Raw genomic sequence first — 17,580 nt, 5'->3', positions numbered from 1 at the left:
CCATCATGTATACAGAGCTGTCCCCAGACATCATTTAGTGAGGAACACTTATTAATTGAGCAGGGGTGACCAATGCTTATGGAGGAAGATGCAGCGGAGAGCCTCCTGTTCGTCCTCCTCTCTCCATAGAGTTAAACAGAATTCTGTCACTGCAAACTATGAGGATCAATTTCGGCAACAAAAGTTTAAAATCTGTATGTGAATTAGGTGTTTTTAGGGTGAAGCTTGTCATAGTGAGTAGATCCTCATTCTTCCTCTGTGGCGGGGCCAATAAGTTGTATTTGGAATGACCTCGTCGGTGTGAGGATCAGGGTACACGTGTTAGGTATTGGACTTAAGGCAAACACCAGACTGCATTCATCCAGGTCTGGCAGAAATGGCACTACATATTGTGCTTTGGATCAGAGACTTTAAAGTCTTCAGAATATTTACATAATTAAATAACTTGGGCAGTGGTGAACACAAATCACATCTCTAGTAGACACAACACGCAGTTTTGCAAACACCACTGAGCAGGTCAGTGGATGTCACTTTCTTGAACCCAATGCAGAACAGATGTGTGGTTGGTGCTGGAGGATGTACAGTACTTAAAGTAGGAAGAGGATGATAAAGGCCAGAATAGATCAACAGCATTGAAGGGTAAAACAAAATAGCATTTTATGATAAAGAAAAGAAAAATAGCAATTGCATAGGATACACCGTGCATTTGTAAACTGATCCAGGTATGGATTAGGTACATGAAAGCTTCCCTTCTGTCTTGCACAGTTCATCCAACCCTTTCCTCCCAAGACTGACTGTCCCTGGCCCATTCATTTTATTCAGCGAATTCAGGTCTTTCAACCATGGAGGCTCAGCATTATATGTGGCTGTTATTCACATGCAAGTGCACCCCATGGGGGGGTGGGGTTTCAACATCTTTTAAAAGCTACGTACAGCACCATGTAGACGCCACTTATCATTACTTCAAGATCTGTTTGCATTGTATAGAGAAGCAGAAAGGCCTGTGGATGGTGTCACTTGGTCTAAAGTAAGGTAGGTAATGGAAATCTAAAAGTTTTACATATCTGATTAGCAAATTGGAGATGATGGGTGGGAGTAACAGAAAAAGCATATAACTTACTTGTTCTTAATCTTCTGTTGAGCATATAGTGAGCTGCACATGCTCAGTGTATAACCCTGGCATACCTGGGTACCAGGAATGAATGAACTCCTATGCACGTTAATATTATTCCTCAATGGCCAAAAACCCAAACCCGGTTGATGATATCAGAACTGCCGACTTAGTTCTGCTTTAAAGGATGACATTAAACCTGACTAAATAAATAGTGCAAATTCCTTACTGGGTTGCAGTGCCCAAAGAACTTTCTGTATGTGATAAACTATGCCAACACTTCAGTGAGTCTGGTCTCCATGATCAGTGTCCCAAGAGGACATTACAAGGTGGACACAGGATCCCCTTTACATTCCAGCCAACCAGGTCATGAATGGGGCAACCTCTGCTACACCGGTGACTTATTTAAAGAATAGTTACATTTTACCTGTTCTCAGTCAACCAGAAAAAGGAAAATTAAGTAGGACTCACAGCCATCAATCAGCATGACATTTCACTAGTGATAAAGAAAGTGCTCAGTGGAGGTGAAAGCAGCCTCACCAGACTATAGAGGACAAGAAACTGATTTACATCAGGAAATAAATTATTCTTTTGAAAGGAAAACTGATGGATATATTTTGTTTATTTTTTACTAGACATATCTATCCATCATCTTTTTATCTGTCATTCTCTCCAAAAAATGAGGTCTGGGTCACTACTGTGAAGTATCTTTCCAGTTCTGCAAATAACCTTCTGACACCAGGCAAGAAGTAATAGCCGAGTATTAAAAAAAAGATACTAGAGCACCATCTGGTGGCTGGATGCAGGACTGCATATTTTACAATAAAGCTACAGCAATTTACACTGCCTAGACCAGGGGTTGGCAAACTTTTATGGCCACTAGGCCATTTCAGGGGTGGACAGGAGCAGACTAGAGTGCCACCCAAATGGCTCCGCCCCCACCAGGGAACACCCTCTGAAGGGAAGGAGAGGGATTTACCTTCAGGGAGCATTCCCTATTTACCATGGCAGCGGAAGTATCAGGCCTGGCGCGGTAAATAGGGGAGCCACAGCAAGGAGGCGACACCGGAGCTCCAGCTCAGGTAGTTCCTAACGCCCCCTGGCAGCTCCGGCCAGCAACCCGCAACTCCGGAGCCGCGGGTTCCCGGCCGGCATTAGGCCGTAACAAACTACCAGCTAGGCCGTATCTGGCCTAAAGGCCAGAGTTTGCCAACCCCTGGCCTAGACAAAAAAAAAGCCACATACTTGCATGTTTCATTGGATCACCCCTACCTTTGATCATGGCACACATTCACTATAGTGTTGTTTAGAAAAGCTTATGCAATGTCAAAACAATAATTTCCATCCAGACCTGCATTAATGTTTTCACTAAGATCTGTATTGATGATGGGAGAGTCGGATCATGTCAGATAAGATCCTATCCAGCGAATTGCAAAGATTCTCAATGGGGTTTGATCTGGACTCTGTGGTTGACCATTCTTGTGTGATAATGATGATATCTGAAACACTCCTTCCCAATCTGAGCCCAACAAATCCTGGCATTGTCATCTTGGAACCTGTCTGTGCCATCAGAAAAAAATTATATTATTACCTGGTCATTCAGTATATTCCAGTAGTCAGCTGACCTCAATTTTGGGCATATAATGATGCTGAACCAATGGAAGAATCTCCAAATCGTAACATAGCCTTGGGGATATATATATATATATATATATATCTCTATCACATACACTTACATACAAACACATCATGGCCAAGCTGAGAGAAGGATAGAAGTAAGTGGATTTCAGATTGTAGAATAAAAAGATCTCCAGTCATCAGAGATAATCTAACTAATCCAACCAGTTACAGTCAGCCTGGGGAACATTTGCATGCCTGACATATAATCAATGCATTCTGCCAGGACCTGTTCAGAAAAATAATTGATTGACCAGAATGTATTTTTCCAGTTGATTGTTATTGCTGCAGCCTGAGGCAGCCAATACCAGCAGTACTCTCCCCTCCCCACCTCATTCTATAAGCACAAACATGCAAGGTAATCCTATATCAAACTGCACGTTCATATGATCAAAAGAAAGACTACAATCTAAGGTCTGTAGACATCTCTACAATGGGAAGGACCAGTAGGACAATCACTTTGTAGCACTACTGACCTGGAAGCAGATAGTTTGTGTATAGATGCAAACAAATTTCTGACAACAAATTACATTCATATATAGAAATCCCTAACCCTTAAAACTAAACTCTGGGCAAAATTAAACTCCCTGGTGCTGCTTTTTTCCCCTGTAGGAACAAATTGAAGCCTTTATATTTTTTTTCTCTGGATCAACTATGTCTATAGGATTCTGTCTGGGATAGGTTTATTTCCCTGGACTTTATGTTTTTTTCAATTTATCTATAATTTTTATTGCCCTGGTCTTCTACAGTGATGGATTTTTCTATTCAGCATACTTTTTTTTTTTTTATAAACCGCCTGAAGTTGTCTTTTAAATTGTCATGGAAGATGTTGTACACTATAATTTAAACCAAAGGAAGAATTTCACCAAATTGAATTTAACAAACCAGGACATAAACTGTAATTCAATTTTATTTTTGAAGTTAGACATTTTCAGATAAAATACCATGCAATCTGCCAGTGTATCATACATCTGTCATAGCCATAGCTGAAGACCGTGTCCTGGGGGATTGCGGAAACACTCTTCACCCTCAGAACACTTTGAAGTATGTTACAGATCAGTCCATTGGCAGAAGCGAAGGAAAAGTCTCTTATGGGTATCTGTTTTCAAATTTATCTTCCAGATCAGAAAAAAAAAAAAAATTGACTTAGACTTTTTTATTTCTCCTAAAATGGATGCTACGATACAGATACACGTTACGCACATCACAATGCGACATATACAGCTCTACAAAAGCTTTTTCTATTCTCCAACAGTGAACATGAAAACATTAGTGAAAAAAAAACACACATTGTGAGAAAGACAAAAAGTGGTTTAGGAATATTAAATTCAGAAAAGAAAAAAAATAACATATTTGCAAAGTATAAACATTAAGATCAAAATAAATAAATAAATTAGAAAACAAAAAAAAAAAGAAAAGTATTAGATGGTATAAGGAAACCTGCAGAGAAATCCTTTGTGGTATCCAATGCAGCCATTGCAGTTTTAATGCATGAATTGGCCAAGGGGAAAAAGGATTCTAGTGGGGCTTTTAGGTCAAAATCTAATTTTCACATAGTCACTGCCCCCAAAATCAGTTTAGTGCAATAGTAAAACATGCATTCATTGCAGTTATCCAACAGTTGAAGTTGGCCACAAACTGCTAATATTAATTATGATATGGAGAACATTGAGAAGTTGCCGTGCAGGCAGAGCTTCGCATTTTAATGCACTAAGGCAGTATCTTTGCATTTTCTTCATTGGATTGCCAAGAAATGCACTTTAGTCCATGGCCAAGACATTAGTTAATTAAAACAAATGGCCAGCTAAGTAGTATCCTTTTCAGGTCACAAGCATAGACAGATCATTTCATCATTACAAAGATGCTTATTTCATGGGTCTTGTAATAGGTCTGTGCATCAGAGGGCCAAGAAATGCACCAAAAAAACCATAGTCTATGCCCACACTTCACAAGTGGGCATCTAGGCATATTTTAAACAGTTAAATGGCATCTTCTGCTGGTCACAAGTCTGTACACTGGCACCATGAGAGGGCCAAGAAATGGACCAGATGTCCAAGCCTAAAATATTTTATGGATTATTCATTGTAAGACTGCTGTCATAAATTCAAATTCCAATTATTTTCACTTCTTAGTCTACCAAAGGGAGAAATTAATTTTAATTTAGAGCTTCAATTCAAAAGAGATTACATGAAAGTTTGGCCTGTATCCTTATGATTAAAACGACTCTGGCTGAACCTCATTAACATTGTGCAGAGGTGGCCATAGATATTTCAGATTAAAGAGAAAAATATAGTTTATATATTGAGAAATTTTACTGGGACTTTGTGAAGCTCTCTGCAGACGGAGCCATTTCCACAAATGTCCTCCCTAGCAACTAGAATTTTACTGTACCCAACTAGGTCATGCTGTGACAACCTGCTCAATGGTTAGTGGCAACAAACATAACTTTTCCCCTGGACACAATTACATTCTTCTTGTGAGATTGCTGTTCTCTCACCTTGGACCGGCTTTATTTTGTGCCTGAAAAGCTGACTGGCTGATCAGTTACCGACAACAAAATATCCCTATCAGATCCTATCAGTCCAACAAGATCCACACAAGAAGAATACTTATTGGGTATCTGTTTAAACACTGACTGACCAATAAGACTGCAGATTTATTTTTCTAAGGCCAGATAGAAAATAAAAGCAAACTTCTAATTGGCAGGTCTGGAGAACATCTAGTTTTGTGATTCCTATACAGGCACATTGTATATTTATTGCTAGGAGCTAGGTCAATGTCCTAATGGCTGCTCAACATTTTGGGGTTTGGGGAGGCCATGGTTTGGTCTCTCATGGTTCTCATGGTATCTTTAAAACAGTGAATCTGACAATACCACAGGAATAAATCTGGGGCAATCTTTCAGGTCCATGGGTTTCAATGACTTCAGTGGGGGAATGTCAGATTCTGTTTTATAAATAGACCCCATTGAGTCCTCACAACTGTCCCACAACAGAGAATAGGGCTGTACATGCTGAAGGTTCTACAAATATGCCTTTATACATATGCTCATAGTATATTAGGGAGCAAAGGGAGCCTGGAATTTGCTTTAAGGGGCTTCCTTATTATTTGTATTGTTCAGACAGGCCTTCATAGTATGCAGAAGTCCATTTTGTGGGCTAGGATTGTGTTTGGCCAGCAGTAGCCAATCATAATCATGTCCAGGGTGGACCAAACTCCCTGAAAAGAAATAAAGAGCCTGCAAGACCATCAAGGCCCATTTCATTAAAAAAGGAAAAGTCCATGAAATTTTATTTACTCCCCACTATGCCTCTGGTTCACATATCTTAATTACCACTCACTGCATCATTTCCCTGTGGTACCCATTGCAGGACATGGCAACAATTTATCTGGCAACAATTTACTTGTGTAAAAGCCTTTGGCTGCTATTGTAAAATAAATAAACACAGAAAGACTACAAATGTATCAAAGGAAAAAAGCGATCACACATCTGGATATTGTATACACAGAAATGTACATTACAGGCCTGTCAGCTGATTCTTTTTCTACTCTTCATAAATAGTTTCATTCTCTAGCAATGAAAAAAAAAGTAAAATCAGTCTTTTAAGATTTGGTAAATAAAGAAATACATTTTCTCTTTTGAGGACTGCCCACTGGCAAATATCCTTGAGGAAAACCGGTTTAAAACTGGCACATAAGGGTTAGAAGAAGGCATAAAATTCATCCTGGTAAAATGTAATGGAGCTGAGCTTATCACGATGGCTGCCATATTGGCTGCAGTAGGAAAGGCCTGTTGAATACATTCAATTTTCTTTTTGCAATGTGCTTGAAAAAAATGTTTCCGCTGTGTATTTCCTAGGGGAATTTGTTCTTAAAGGTTACGGCTTTGAGGCATGAAGCCCATATATTCAATTGTATTCTCATTGCTTTATGTATCTGCACCACCATCTTCCTACTTGGAGTACAGCATACAACTTTATTGACTTATAGTTTTGCTGACAGAGAAAAATCAACTTGGTCAGCTATTGAAAAGGCAATTAGCTACAGCAAAATGGACCAGGCTGTGGCCATATTGGCCAGGATGCTGCCATGCCGAGAGCCTCCCCAGCCTGAGTTATAAAAAAGGCTCAGCTACCTTACACCCAACTGTGTTGATGGTGCAATGATATTTCATTTTCTGTACTACAGAGCAGCAGCTAGGGGAAGAGAAAAGTGCCAAGTTATAAAGCAATGGACTGAGGCATAGGGGGGCATTCAGAAATGAGCACCCTGCAAATCCTTAAAAGAAGGCAATACGATTTAAAAGCGGAATACGATGACAAATATCAAGAAGGAGATGCAGCTTTTGGCCAAATATCACAGCAGAAGTTAGATTTCTGTAATGGATATGTCTTATACAACATAGGCTTAGATAAGCAGAACTCTGTACATTTTCTTGGTTAGGATTCTGTACATTGATGGTTTCCATGAAGCTGAAATAAGGCGAGTCAGGGCTGGTTTTATGATTGTAAAGAGCTCAGAAAAGGTGCGACGACATGTGTACGACTTTGCAAGCGTGAGGTTGGTGGCGCCACATGCTTAGCAATGGATTTCTAATCTGTAAGGGGAAAAAAAAAAAAATATATTAATTTTAGTAATAAATAAGTAAGTAATTCACCATAATACACCACACATACATATATATATATATATATATATATATACACACACACACACACACACACACACACACACATACACTTAACAGTTACACTGCAAAATAAATGAATGCAAAGCTGCATTTTGCAGTATATAACCAGTTTATTTATTAGCTAGTAGTAATTAGTAACATTCAACTGAACTTGCTCTTGTAATGTTAAAGCTTTCCAAGCTACTGAGTAAGTTTTAGAACTAATTTATATATTTTTTCTAATCTATATAAAACACAAGTTACATAACAAGGTTATTGGAGACAGGTACAGAAAGTAAAAATGAGCTTCTCTCAGGAGACATTCAGGGCTCATTCCAAATAAAATAAATATCTTGTGTATTGCTGCACAGGAATGCAAGCTTTGAAGCAATGCTGTAATGGGAGCAGGTCCTTAAAACCTTTTGCACCCTTAAAATAATTTTGCCTTTCCTCTTGATTTCAATGACCTGTGAATGAGTGTGTGCTCAATCCTTTTATATTTAACTGGCATGTAATGCCATTACATAAGTTTGACCTAAGCAACAGTTTATAAAATTGAACATTTTGTGTAAACAGTTTTTTTTTGACAACTTACTTGTCAATTATTTTGTGTTGTGGTAATAGGCTGAAGAATGTACGGCTCCACCTCGGACAGCATGCAGGGCTGTCGGAGAAGATGCTGCATGATAATGTCCAGGGCGAATTGGCTTTGCTATAAAGAAAAGAGGTACAGAGATAACAGTTTAGCAGCAAGCCTTCTTGCCAGTGATATCAGGGATGCACACATAAATCTCTTATACTAACATGCTTTCCACTTCCAATTGCCCTGAGATAGTCAATGATCTGCCATTTTTATCATGTTGTTCAGAAAGAAAAGAAAGGTAAGAACGTTCCCACACACATCCCCTAGAGGGCACCATCTGATACAATAGTCTCACCTTGCCAGGAACAATCCAGCTACAGGACTGCATACATTACAAATCAACATGGCAGAAAAAGCTTCAAGCAGGCACCTTGACCTGATGTAGGGTCTAACATACAGAAAACACAAATTCCTAACCTACACTGGTTGCTTACAGGCTCACTGTTTATTTTACCCTTTCGTCAGCTGAGCTCACCAATTTGGGCAGAATGGACTCTCCTTGCCATGTTCTTTGCTCTCACGGCTTCCTTAATGCGGTCAACCTCCTGCTGGTATCTCTTGCGGTCACGCATTGCATTCTCTTTTGCTTCCTTTAGTGCACCCTCCAAAGCTTTGACCCTTTCAGCCGTAGCACGAAGACGTTTCTCCAGTTTCGGAAGCTCACAACGCAGATCTGCATTATCACGAACCAGCTGCAAATGGAAAGGAAATTTAAGTTCATGGAAGAAAATAGTTTATTAAAGTATAGCAATGACCAAACACAAAAAACAAAACTATTAGTATACTAATGACTTATATAAGAAATTGGGTGGAATATTCTGCAACTCTTAGCTCAGCATTTAATCAAGTGTATTGGTGTAGTCACTACAAACATGTATAGGAGGAATGTAAATATGAACATATGAAACAGTAAATACTCCATACAATTATACAGAAAAAAAAAAATCAGTATAACTTCATAAATATTTAAAATATATAGAAAGCAGATTTTGGGAGGCGGGCTCTCGGGCTGGGTAGACCCCACCCACACGGACCTACAGCTCTGCACTACTATAGGATCATAAATTTATAGGCTATGCATATTGCTCAGTGCTGTGCAAATTGCAAGTGTTGCAGAGGAAAGTCAAAGATCAAATGCTAAATCTTTCATTGCTTTGCATTCACACAATATGAAATCTGCAAAGACCATATCTCACCTGTTTGTGAACTTTTGTCAGCTGCTCAAGGTTGTTCTCCAAGAAGGAAATCTTCTGTTTCTGAGCAGCACTGCCACCTCCATCATCACTGTCCAGCTCCACGCTCTGTGAGCACAGGAGAATGAAAATTGTGAGCAGAAACAATACTTATGTGCAAAAGCTGGTTGGGCAATTAACCCCTCTAAGGGAGGAAATGTTCCTAATTGTTAATACGGAAAGTTCACCTTTAGTTAAAACATCATTGTGTATAATTTAGAACTCAAAGAATCAGGCTTTGTTTCCTGATAAAACAGAATATAAGTTTAACGGACCCAGATGCGACTACATGAACTTTGAGATACAAGACTTTTCAATACCAGCATCAATGACTGTCTCTCTAGAACAATATAATTCTCCAACTACTTACAACCAGTAGCATCATACCTTCTTCACTCTGGTGGTGAGGTCCTGAACAAAGAGCCTGCGCAGGTTGTGTAATGTCTGGAGTTCCCTGGCCTGCAGGAGGTACAAGTTTCATTAATATATATTATATATATTACAAGTTTGCTTTGAAGTAGTGCAATGGTTGGTTTACATACCACAGTTTCTTCCAAGCCTTTAAGATCTTCCCGAGATTGTTCCCTCTTCTCATTAAGAATCCTAAAGATCAAAAGGTAAACACAATAATCCGGCACCACCAAAACTTTAGTTCATGTTTAAGAAATTCAGCTTTGGTGATGCAGAGACCAACTACACAAACTACAGAATACAGAGTTGAAAGTGAAGATTGTTGCGCTGCAATAGAGCAATCATATCCCGAATGTGTGCAGGCAAGTCTCTACTTCTACAGCAGCTAGAGGTTTTTCGTTTATTTCTGTCAACACCACCCCAGTATGCAAATGTTAGAAGTCTTTTCTTCTAGTACTTGTCTTACTTGTTTACTGTTTGTGTAATTTATTTATTTTTTTATCCTTTCAACCATTTAGCCAATTTAGGTCTTCAGGCTGGATTTACTTTTGCTAGTACCACATCACCATTTCTTTCAGGTTAATATTAATTTTTTTACGTTTTTTTTTTTCAATAAAATGTCTTTTTAGGAATAATTTAGAATATTTAAAGTACAAACAAAAAATACCGATATACCCAACAGGTATTTTGCAAAGGAAATGACCCTTTCAATCATGTTTTAAAAGAATTACAAGGAATACACGTCGCCATATCAAACACAAATCCACTTATGTGAGAAATTTTGGACTAGAATCTTTCATGTTTGTGGCCACTATGTGACTTCATTGTGGTACATACTATTTTGCCAACTTTGTATTCTTGGTTATTTGCAACTGAAAAATGTTCTCTGCCTACTCAGTGTGACCCCTGTTTTCCTCCTTTTTCCTGCATATGTTTTTTGCATCAAAAAGAAAACTTTAGCACAAGGCCACTTACACAAGTTTCTCAAGCTCAGTCTGTCTCTGCTCATCTTCAGCCTTCAGCTTCTCATAGTCTGAGGTCAGTTTGTCCTTCTGTAGCTGCAGCTTCTGATTAAGGCTACATGGGAAAAAAACAAAAACCAAATGCTTATAAGTGGACAGATAACACATTACAAGGTTATATATGCACAGGACCTTTTTACATGATTACTAGAACATATCTTAATGTTAAAAACAAGGGGTACCTGCCCATGTGTTCAAAGATGCTTCCAATTGTTACCCATAAGTTTTTAAAAATGTCATGCTAAAACTTTAGTTTTTGGGAAATCTTAGTTTTTTCTTGAGTTTTTTGTAGATCTAAAAGGTTTGTGGTTTGCAGGTCAGCTTAATTTGCTTCAATAATCTTTTTGGCTATCTGCAAGGGTGACATTCTTCCCACTGACCAGCAATATAAGAGCCGTTCTTCCCACTGACCATCACACTAATGTACTGTGAGCAGTGAATATAGTAATTTTAGAAGGGGTCCCCTGAAGACCTGAAAATTATTTTCAGGGTTCCTCCATGTTAAAAGCTTCATAAACACTGAATTGGATGAAAAGGAGAGTGTAAATTCTAAATTCCCAGAGTCAGGAATTAGGGCAGGGAGATAGGTCCTAGAATATCTAAAACATAAAATCCAGAAGCTGACTCCTCATCTATAATTAAAATAGCATTTTTTGAAAGACTGGACCATTATTCTTTAAAGCACAAACACAAAGGATATTGTGGTTTAGATGGGTTGGTCACATATTTCTATGCATTGAATTGGGCAGCCAATTTTTTATGGGCTGGCCACAAGCAGCATATCACACACAGATGTAGTGCATGGTGCGATCGTAAAGCACATTGCATGGTAATGCACAGCCAATTGTTGCACTGTGGGGGTTGGTAAGCTGTTTGGGGAGTGAATAGCAATGAATGGAACCCCCACACACCAATGCATGTGCTGTGTATTGCTACACCTTGAGTTAGCAAGTTCAATGCACTAGTAGGATTAAGGTCTAAAAGCACACACTCTCATTTACCACTATATAGAGAAAAACATCTAGGTTCACACCAGAAGCACTGAATTCATAGCTCCCACACCTTTAGGATGTTCAGACTAGTGGTATATGCAAGCTGTTTAGGCAGTTTTGCCACCTAAATCTGCTTGCAATAAAAAGGTCAACGCTGATTTTAACTTTTGACAGGCCATAGCAGGCGGTAGCATCGCTGCATGTTTTTTCAGACACTACATACAGGTTCCAGGGGCAGCTTGCTATCCCTGCCTCTTTAGCATTGAATTGAAATCGCTTATGCAAGTGCTTTTGCAGTCTCAAGTAGTTGGTTATGTAAGTGTACTTTTTTCCCCACTTGCAAATGTCTGAAAAAGCCTATTGATTTCTGATGATTACCACTCCCCAGCAAGTGTTTGGGTAATATACCTCTAGTCTGAACATTCTCTTATTTTATCATCCGGGACAAGAAACATGGCAGATTATCAGGTTCCTAAAGCCCCTTTCCAGCACCTACTGTCCTTTTCTACAATAACCACCTGTCGGAATAATATCAATAATCAGCAAGTGAATAATACCTGACTTCAGGGTCTATGCTGAGATATTTTATGCTTGATCATGAATTGCCTCACATTGCATACAGCTATAGAGATCAGTGATGGCTTGTTAGAAAGCTATTTTACCGCTTTTAAATCAATATGAAAAAACATTGTGACATGTAAACGTTAACAGTGGTTTATTCAAAAAAACAAAAAACAACATTTTAAAAGAGACATAAAAAAGGGAGAAATAGAATATGATATAAATAACATAAATAATATGAGAAATATTGTTTGTTTTTCATCCAAAAGCTATTACACAATGGCTCTGATATTAATTTGTTAGGGAAAAAGGGCTAGGTAAGTTAAGACAATGGTATACAAGAAGTGTAAAAAAAAATAAAATGATGTGAGGTTTAATAAGGATTTTGACACTTACTCTTTAAGCTCATCGATCTCTTTTTGCTTCTCTTCAATCTCATCTCTCAGACGAGACAACTGCTTCTGGTGAGTTTCTCGGTGACCTTCCATCTGCTGTTCCAGAGCTTTCTGTTGCATAATAAAGTTTCTTACTTATTAAGGCAAGAATGGTCAATAAATGAAAAACCCTAACCAAGCAATAACTATGTTTTTATTGGTTACATTTTTTAGTACACCTACTACATTACTACAAAAACGTATAAGAAACTTCATTGCCAAGAAATAAACCAGCAAAGTCTGCTGAGAAATGGAAGCTTCCAGAGGTGTCGATCATCTTGACCTCAAGCACCTCTTGCTGGTTCCTCCTGGTGACCTAACCATCAATGTCTCCCTTGTAATGGAGGTGGACAGGAAGAACTCGAACAAGTAGGAGTCTATCTCTCAGAAATAAATCAAGTTTGCCTTGCCTATTGGTCGCACTGCTAAGCTTTACTTTTTGGCAAGCACAGTACTTCTTATCTTGGAGATTATAATATGGAAAGGAGGATGGCTTTATTTATAAATTGTTCTTCATGCTTACACCAATAGTCAAAGAGTGAATGTACAATGTAAGATGTATTGAATCCCTCCATTGGTTCCTTATATCTTTCCAGGAACAGCAGTAGTCTCATCCCTTATACAACGTAGACATTAGTTTATTGCAAAGTTCTGTTACTCCAGTTCTGGGAGAGAATGAACAAAAGGAAGGGCTTGTGGAAGATTATATTATATTCATACAAACAGAGAAATCAAAAAGTCCATATTCTTACAGGAAGAATTTCTGTAAGATAAGGTCTCAATATATTTCAGTTTGAGATGTGTTTATCTATATTCTTCCCTGAGGAAGCCCTAAATAAAGGGAAGCTTTTCTGTAAGATAACTATAGACTTTTGGATTTCTCTGTTTGTGTGAATGTTTGATATTCTGCCACAAAACCCCTTCTTTTTGTTCATGTTCACCCAGAATTATCTGGATTGAACAGAACTTTACAATATACTATTAGCAGCCTTGTGGGTTGGCATTTCATTTATAATATTTCAAAGAAAGTGAAAGTTTCCATTCCCATATCCCCCCCCCTTTATCAGATACAACATAGACATCAACTAAATACATCAAATGTATTTAATTGATCAACAGACAGACAATAGTGCTGATGGATTGTAGATCTACAAGTAAATGTAACCCTCGTCCTAAAATTCACCTGTGGATGATCTGATTATGTAATAATCTATACTCACCGAGTGGCCATCATTTTAGCAATTTGTCAATGAACAAGGTTAAATGACGGCAAACAAATGAGTTCTACACAACTGAAATGCTGAAGGATGCAACACATGGTATTGCTTCATACTTTGTGATAGACTAAAATATATTCATTAAAAACACAATCTGGAATAAATGTATAATAAAAGATTATTATTTAATCATTTTGTTATAAATTCAACCCTCACACATAATTGGTTGCTTAAGCATCAGCAGCAATTAACAAAATGCTGCCACATCCAAATGACGCAGCAAGTCAACAAAGGCACTTAAAATTGTTTTTGTTTTGGCAGCTGCTTTGCAAGTTATGCAGGGCCCACAGATCACAGAGAATCGGAGGACCCCAGGTGGGATGGCTCCATCCATACCTTGTGACCTTTAAGACTCACCTTCATCTCCTCTGCATCCTGAAGTCTAGTTAAATGTTCCTTTTCTTTGTCCTTAAAGGAGACTTCATGCATTCTCTCTGTGAAAGCATAAATGTGACTGGTTACATTAGGATTTTTCTTTTCCTTTATCTGGTTTGATGTGACTGCACAATGATTATGAATGATCACATGACCCACATAGAAACTAAAGCATGTACAAGATTGTAAGATCAATGGACCAGCACCTAAAGTTTTGGCAATGTTGTGCAGTCCTTGTGAACCTCTCCCCCCGTGATATATTATAAATACAAAAGCTGCATCAATTACTTTTTGCTTTTATTATGCAGCTTTTATTGGCTTCTAGTAAAACATTTTCCTATATGGGTGCTGAGATAAGTTGAGGAACCTCTAAACTAGGCAATTTTTGGTGTATAGATGGTTAGAGGTGTGTTGCTCCCTCTTAAAAAAGCAAGAACCTCATGTATCATGGGGAGCATCGGAGAAATTCTAGCACAATATCTCTTTACAGTAATGGTTGGAAGAAGCAGCATTAAGTGACCTAATCCAAAACCAACAACAACAACGACCATACAGTAAGTAAAATCCCCAAAACTCTCCACCCCAACTGTTACCTTGTGCATGCAGCTTTGCAAGCTCCTCATTAAGAGAATCCTGGGTTTCTTCCAGCTGCCTGCGCCGCTGTTCCATGTTCTGCATGTAATCGGTCAATGATTTGATCTTTGCTTCATGCTGCAAGAAAGAGAAAGCTAGAATGAATAGATGACTATTTATACTCACAACTAAAAGTAGTAGCAACTAAAAGCCTGCTCATGTCTGGCTTCTATAAATCTGAATGAAACACTCTGAAGAAAACATGCTGCAAATGAAAGTCAGCAAAACTCCGAACTCTTTTGTCCTTGCTCCAAGTTGGTCATTAAGCGTATTGAAGCCAAAGCATCAGCATGAAATGCAATTAAAATAATCAGAATGAGGTGCCAGTACAGGCATTATCCTAATTTCTCTCATGCCATGAGACAATTAAATCAACACTCCTTAGGAAACTCCTACTGCTCTGGGTATCCTTTGCAACACAATAAACATTTATTTATTTATAAACAAAGACTATCATTACCAGAGCCAGTTTATCCACATGGTCACCCTGGCAAAAGCACAAGGTCTGGAGAATAAAAAAGCATATACTCTTGCCGTATACCAGATTGTGCAATTGGTCAAAGCTCTGCATTTGCTTGACCCTTGTTGGGTGAATGGATTTGGAGCCGATTGTGACCTTTATCAATGCCAATCAAAGGGATGAAGGAGTAGAGATGCAAAGCTGCTACCTTACCTGAGATCTCATTCCCCTCTATCAGTTTATAGTCATTAAACACACAGGATTCCAGATCCTAAAAGATAGATCAAGAAATTATCCAACAACTATTCCAAGATCTGTAGCTTAAACACCGACCTGTGAGCTGAGCAGTTGGCAGGCTGCAAGTTCCTTCTCGGTTGCATTTATCTTGCGGTTTGCCTCGATCTGTGCGGTTTCCAGCTGCTTGCTACGATTGACAAGAGACTTCACTTCGGATTTCATCTTACTAATATACAAGCGAGCCATGGTAAACTCTTCCTCAATCACACCATTCACATCTGCCAGCTGCACCAATATAGAAATATTAGATTTAGCGTTAAATGTGGTTACTACAAGGAACACAAGTTTATTTCACTTTTTCCCTGCTATAGAAACTGTTTCAAAACTGATGTTATAAGCAGATCATTTGTCATAGCTTTGATTCACACATCCATGGGATGTTAAAACAATGTACACTTGTACAACAATGTGACACTTTTATACTGTTTTACTAAATGCTACTAGCAGATCTGCAATTGTCATTTTGCACAGATGCGGCTGCATTTTGCTTTGTAATACATTGACATCTAATGCTGGGCTGACATCTAGGAAAAGCTATGGAGGAGCAGCAACAGAGGGAGAAGAAATAGCTGCAGGAAATAGAAACTTTGCAAAGACATGGGGTGCACCTTTAATATTTTGGGACAAGATTATGAAATCTTACCGTTTTTACATCATTTGTACCAATGATGCCTCCAATCTCCCCCAAGTCTTTTAGCAGCAGGTTGAGAATCTCAGTGGCTCTCTTCTTCTGGTGGCTGCTGAGTTCTTGCAGTTGATGAAGTTCTCTCTGCGTTGTAATCAGGTTGGTCTGTAAAACAACATTTTTTTATAAAATTGATTTATTAGGGCTTTTGGAGAAGCAGAGATACAAATGTCGAACCAGTATAGACATGTACAGACTTCGAGGGCTTTTAGAGCAGGAGCTTGAGTTATTTTGGTTTTCGCGCTTAATGGAGGCAGCGATATTGGTGTATTACCTGTGCAGAATTTATTTTTGCTGCTCATTGCTTTTCAGATTCTCTTATCTCACTTTAGGTCAACCAGATAGGAAAAACAGAACAGTCTTTTACAGACTTTAAAGGCTTAAAATTACCACAAGGCTTCTGGTTGTCAATGACCCTGTGACCCAGGCTTTCAGGCTTCTAGGTTTTTGAGAGCTTTGATTTAGGCTTGGGAATGCAGAAAAAGGACTCTGGCCAGATACTGCCGCCAGATTTGGCACATTACATGGACAATATGTGTATTCCCAAATTCTTTATAAAAAAACATTCCTATGCTTTGATGAAGGGGGATCTTTATAAATTTATAAACATTGCAGCTCTTACTAGACTCAATGACAAAAATATAAATGATATGTTTTTTTCCTACATTCTTCTATGTTACCACAAGGACCTAGTGTATTAGAACGCTGTCTGTGGTTCTCTACTAAAATCTACCTAACCAGGACCCTATGAATACAAAAAGATCCACCAGTTCTCCGCTTCCTCAACCATGCAACGAGCATAGATTAAAAAGCCTAAAAAAGGCAAGTTTGCCCACAATAACTTGAAAATGCTGAATTTGGATTGGGCGTAGAAGATTTGGAATTAGTATTTTTTTGAAATTAGTATTTTTTTTTACACTGCTTTCTTGGGCTTTATTACAAAGATTTATCCCACTTACACTTTACCAGACAGGAAGTGAGGAAAATTTCCAACAGAAGCATAAATGGAAAGGTATTTTATTTAATAGAATAGGGGAAGACTTGAAAACAGTTCTGATTTAATTTCCGTCCAATTGGAGATTTTTACTTCTTTCAGTAGGA

General features: G+C 38.4%; 1 protein-coding gene across 1 annotated transcript in view; it reads right to left on the bottom strand.

The window, feature by feature from the left end:
- Positions 1-3,680: 3,680 nt before the first annotated feature.
- KIF5C (kinesin family member 5C) overlaps positions 3,681-17,580 on the bottom strand; it is a 44,878-nt gene continuing 30,978 nt past the window's right edge. The window contains exons 15-26 of the mRNA XM_072418140.1: positions 16,438-16,584; positions 15,831-16,019; positions 14,998-15,115; positions 14,387-14,463; positions 12,715-12,824; positions 10,719-10,820; positions 9,875-9,935; positions 9,720-9,791; positions 9,297-9,401; positions 8,576-8,792; positions 8,053-8,169; positions 3,681-7,385 (exon numbers count right to left, since the gene is read on the bottom strand). Coding sequence (XP_072274241.1) covers positions 8,060-8,169; positions 8,576-8,792; positions 9,297-9,401; positions 9,720-9,791; positions 9,875-9,935; positions 10,719-10,820; positions 12,715-12,824; positions 14,387-14,463; positions 14,998-15,115; positions 15,831-16,019; positions 16,438-16,584 — 1,308 coding nt within the window. The 3' untranslated portion in view covers positions 3,681-7,385; positions 8,053-8,059. The remainder of the gene's footprint in view (positions 7,386-8,052; positions 8,170-8,575; positions 8,793-9,296; positions 9,402-9,719; positions 9,792-9,874; positions 9,936-10,718; positions 10,821-12,714; positions 12,825-14,386; positions 14,464-14,997; positions 15,116-15,830; positions 16,020-16,437; positions 16,585-17,580) is intronic.

Source organism: Pyxicephalus adspersus, chromosome 7 (genome assembly GCF_032062135.1).
Source record: "Pyxicephalus adspersus chromosome 7, UCB_Pads_2.0, whole genome shotgun sequence".
Classification (NCBI taxonomy): Eukaryota; Metazoa; Chordata; class Amphibia; order Anura; family Pyxicephalidae; genus Pyxicephalus; species Pyxicephalus adspersus.
Note: the sequence above shows the minus strand (reverse complement) of the source record. Positions and strands in the feature narration are given on the sequence as shown.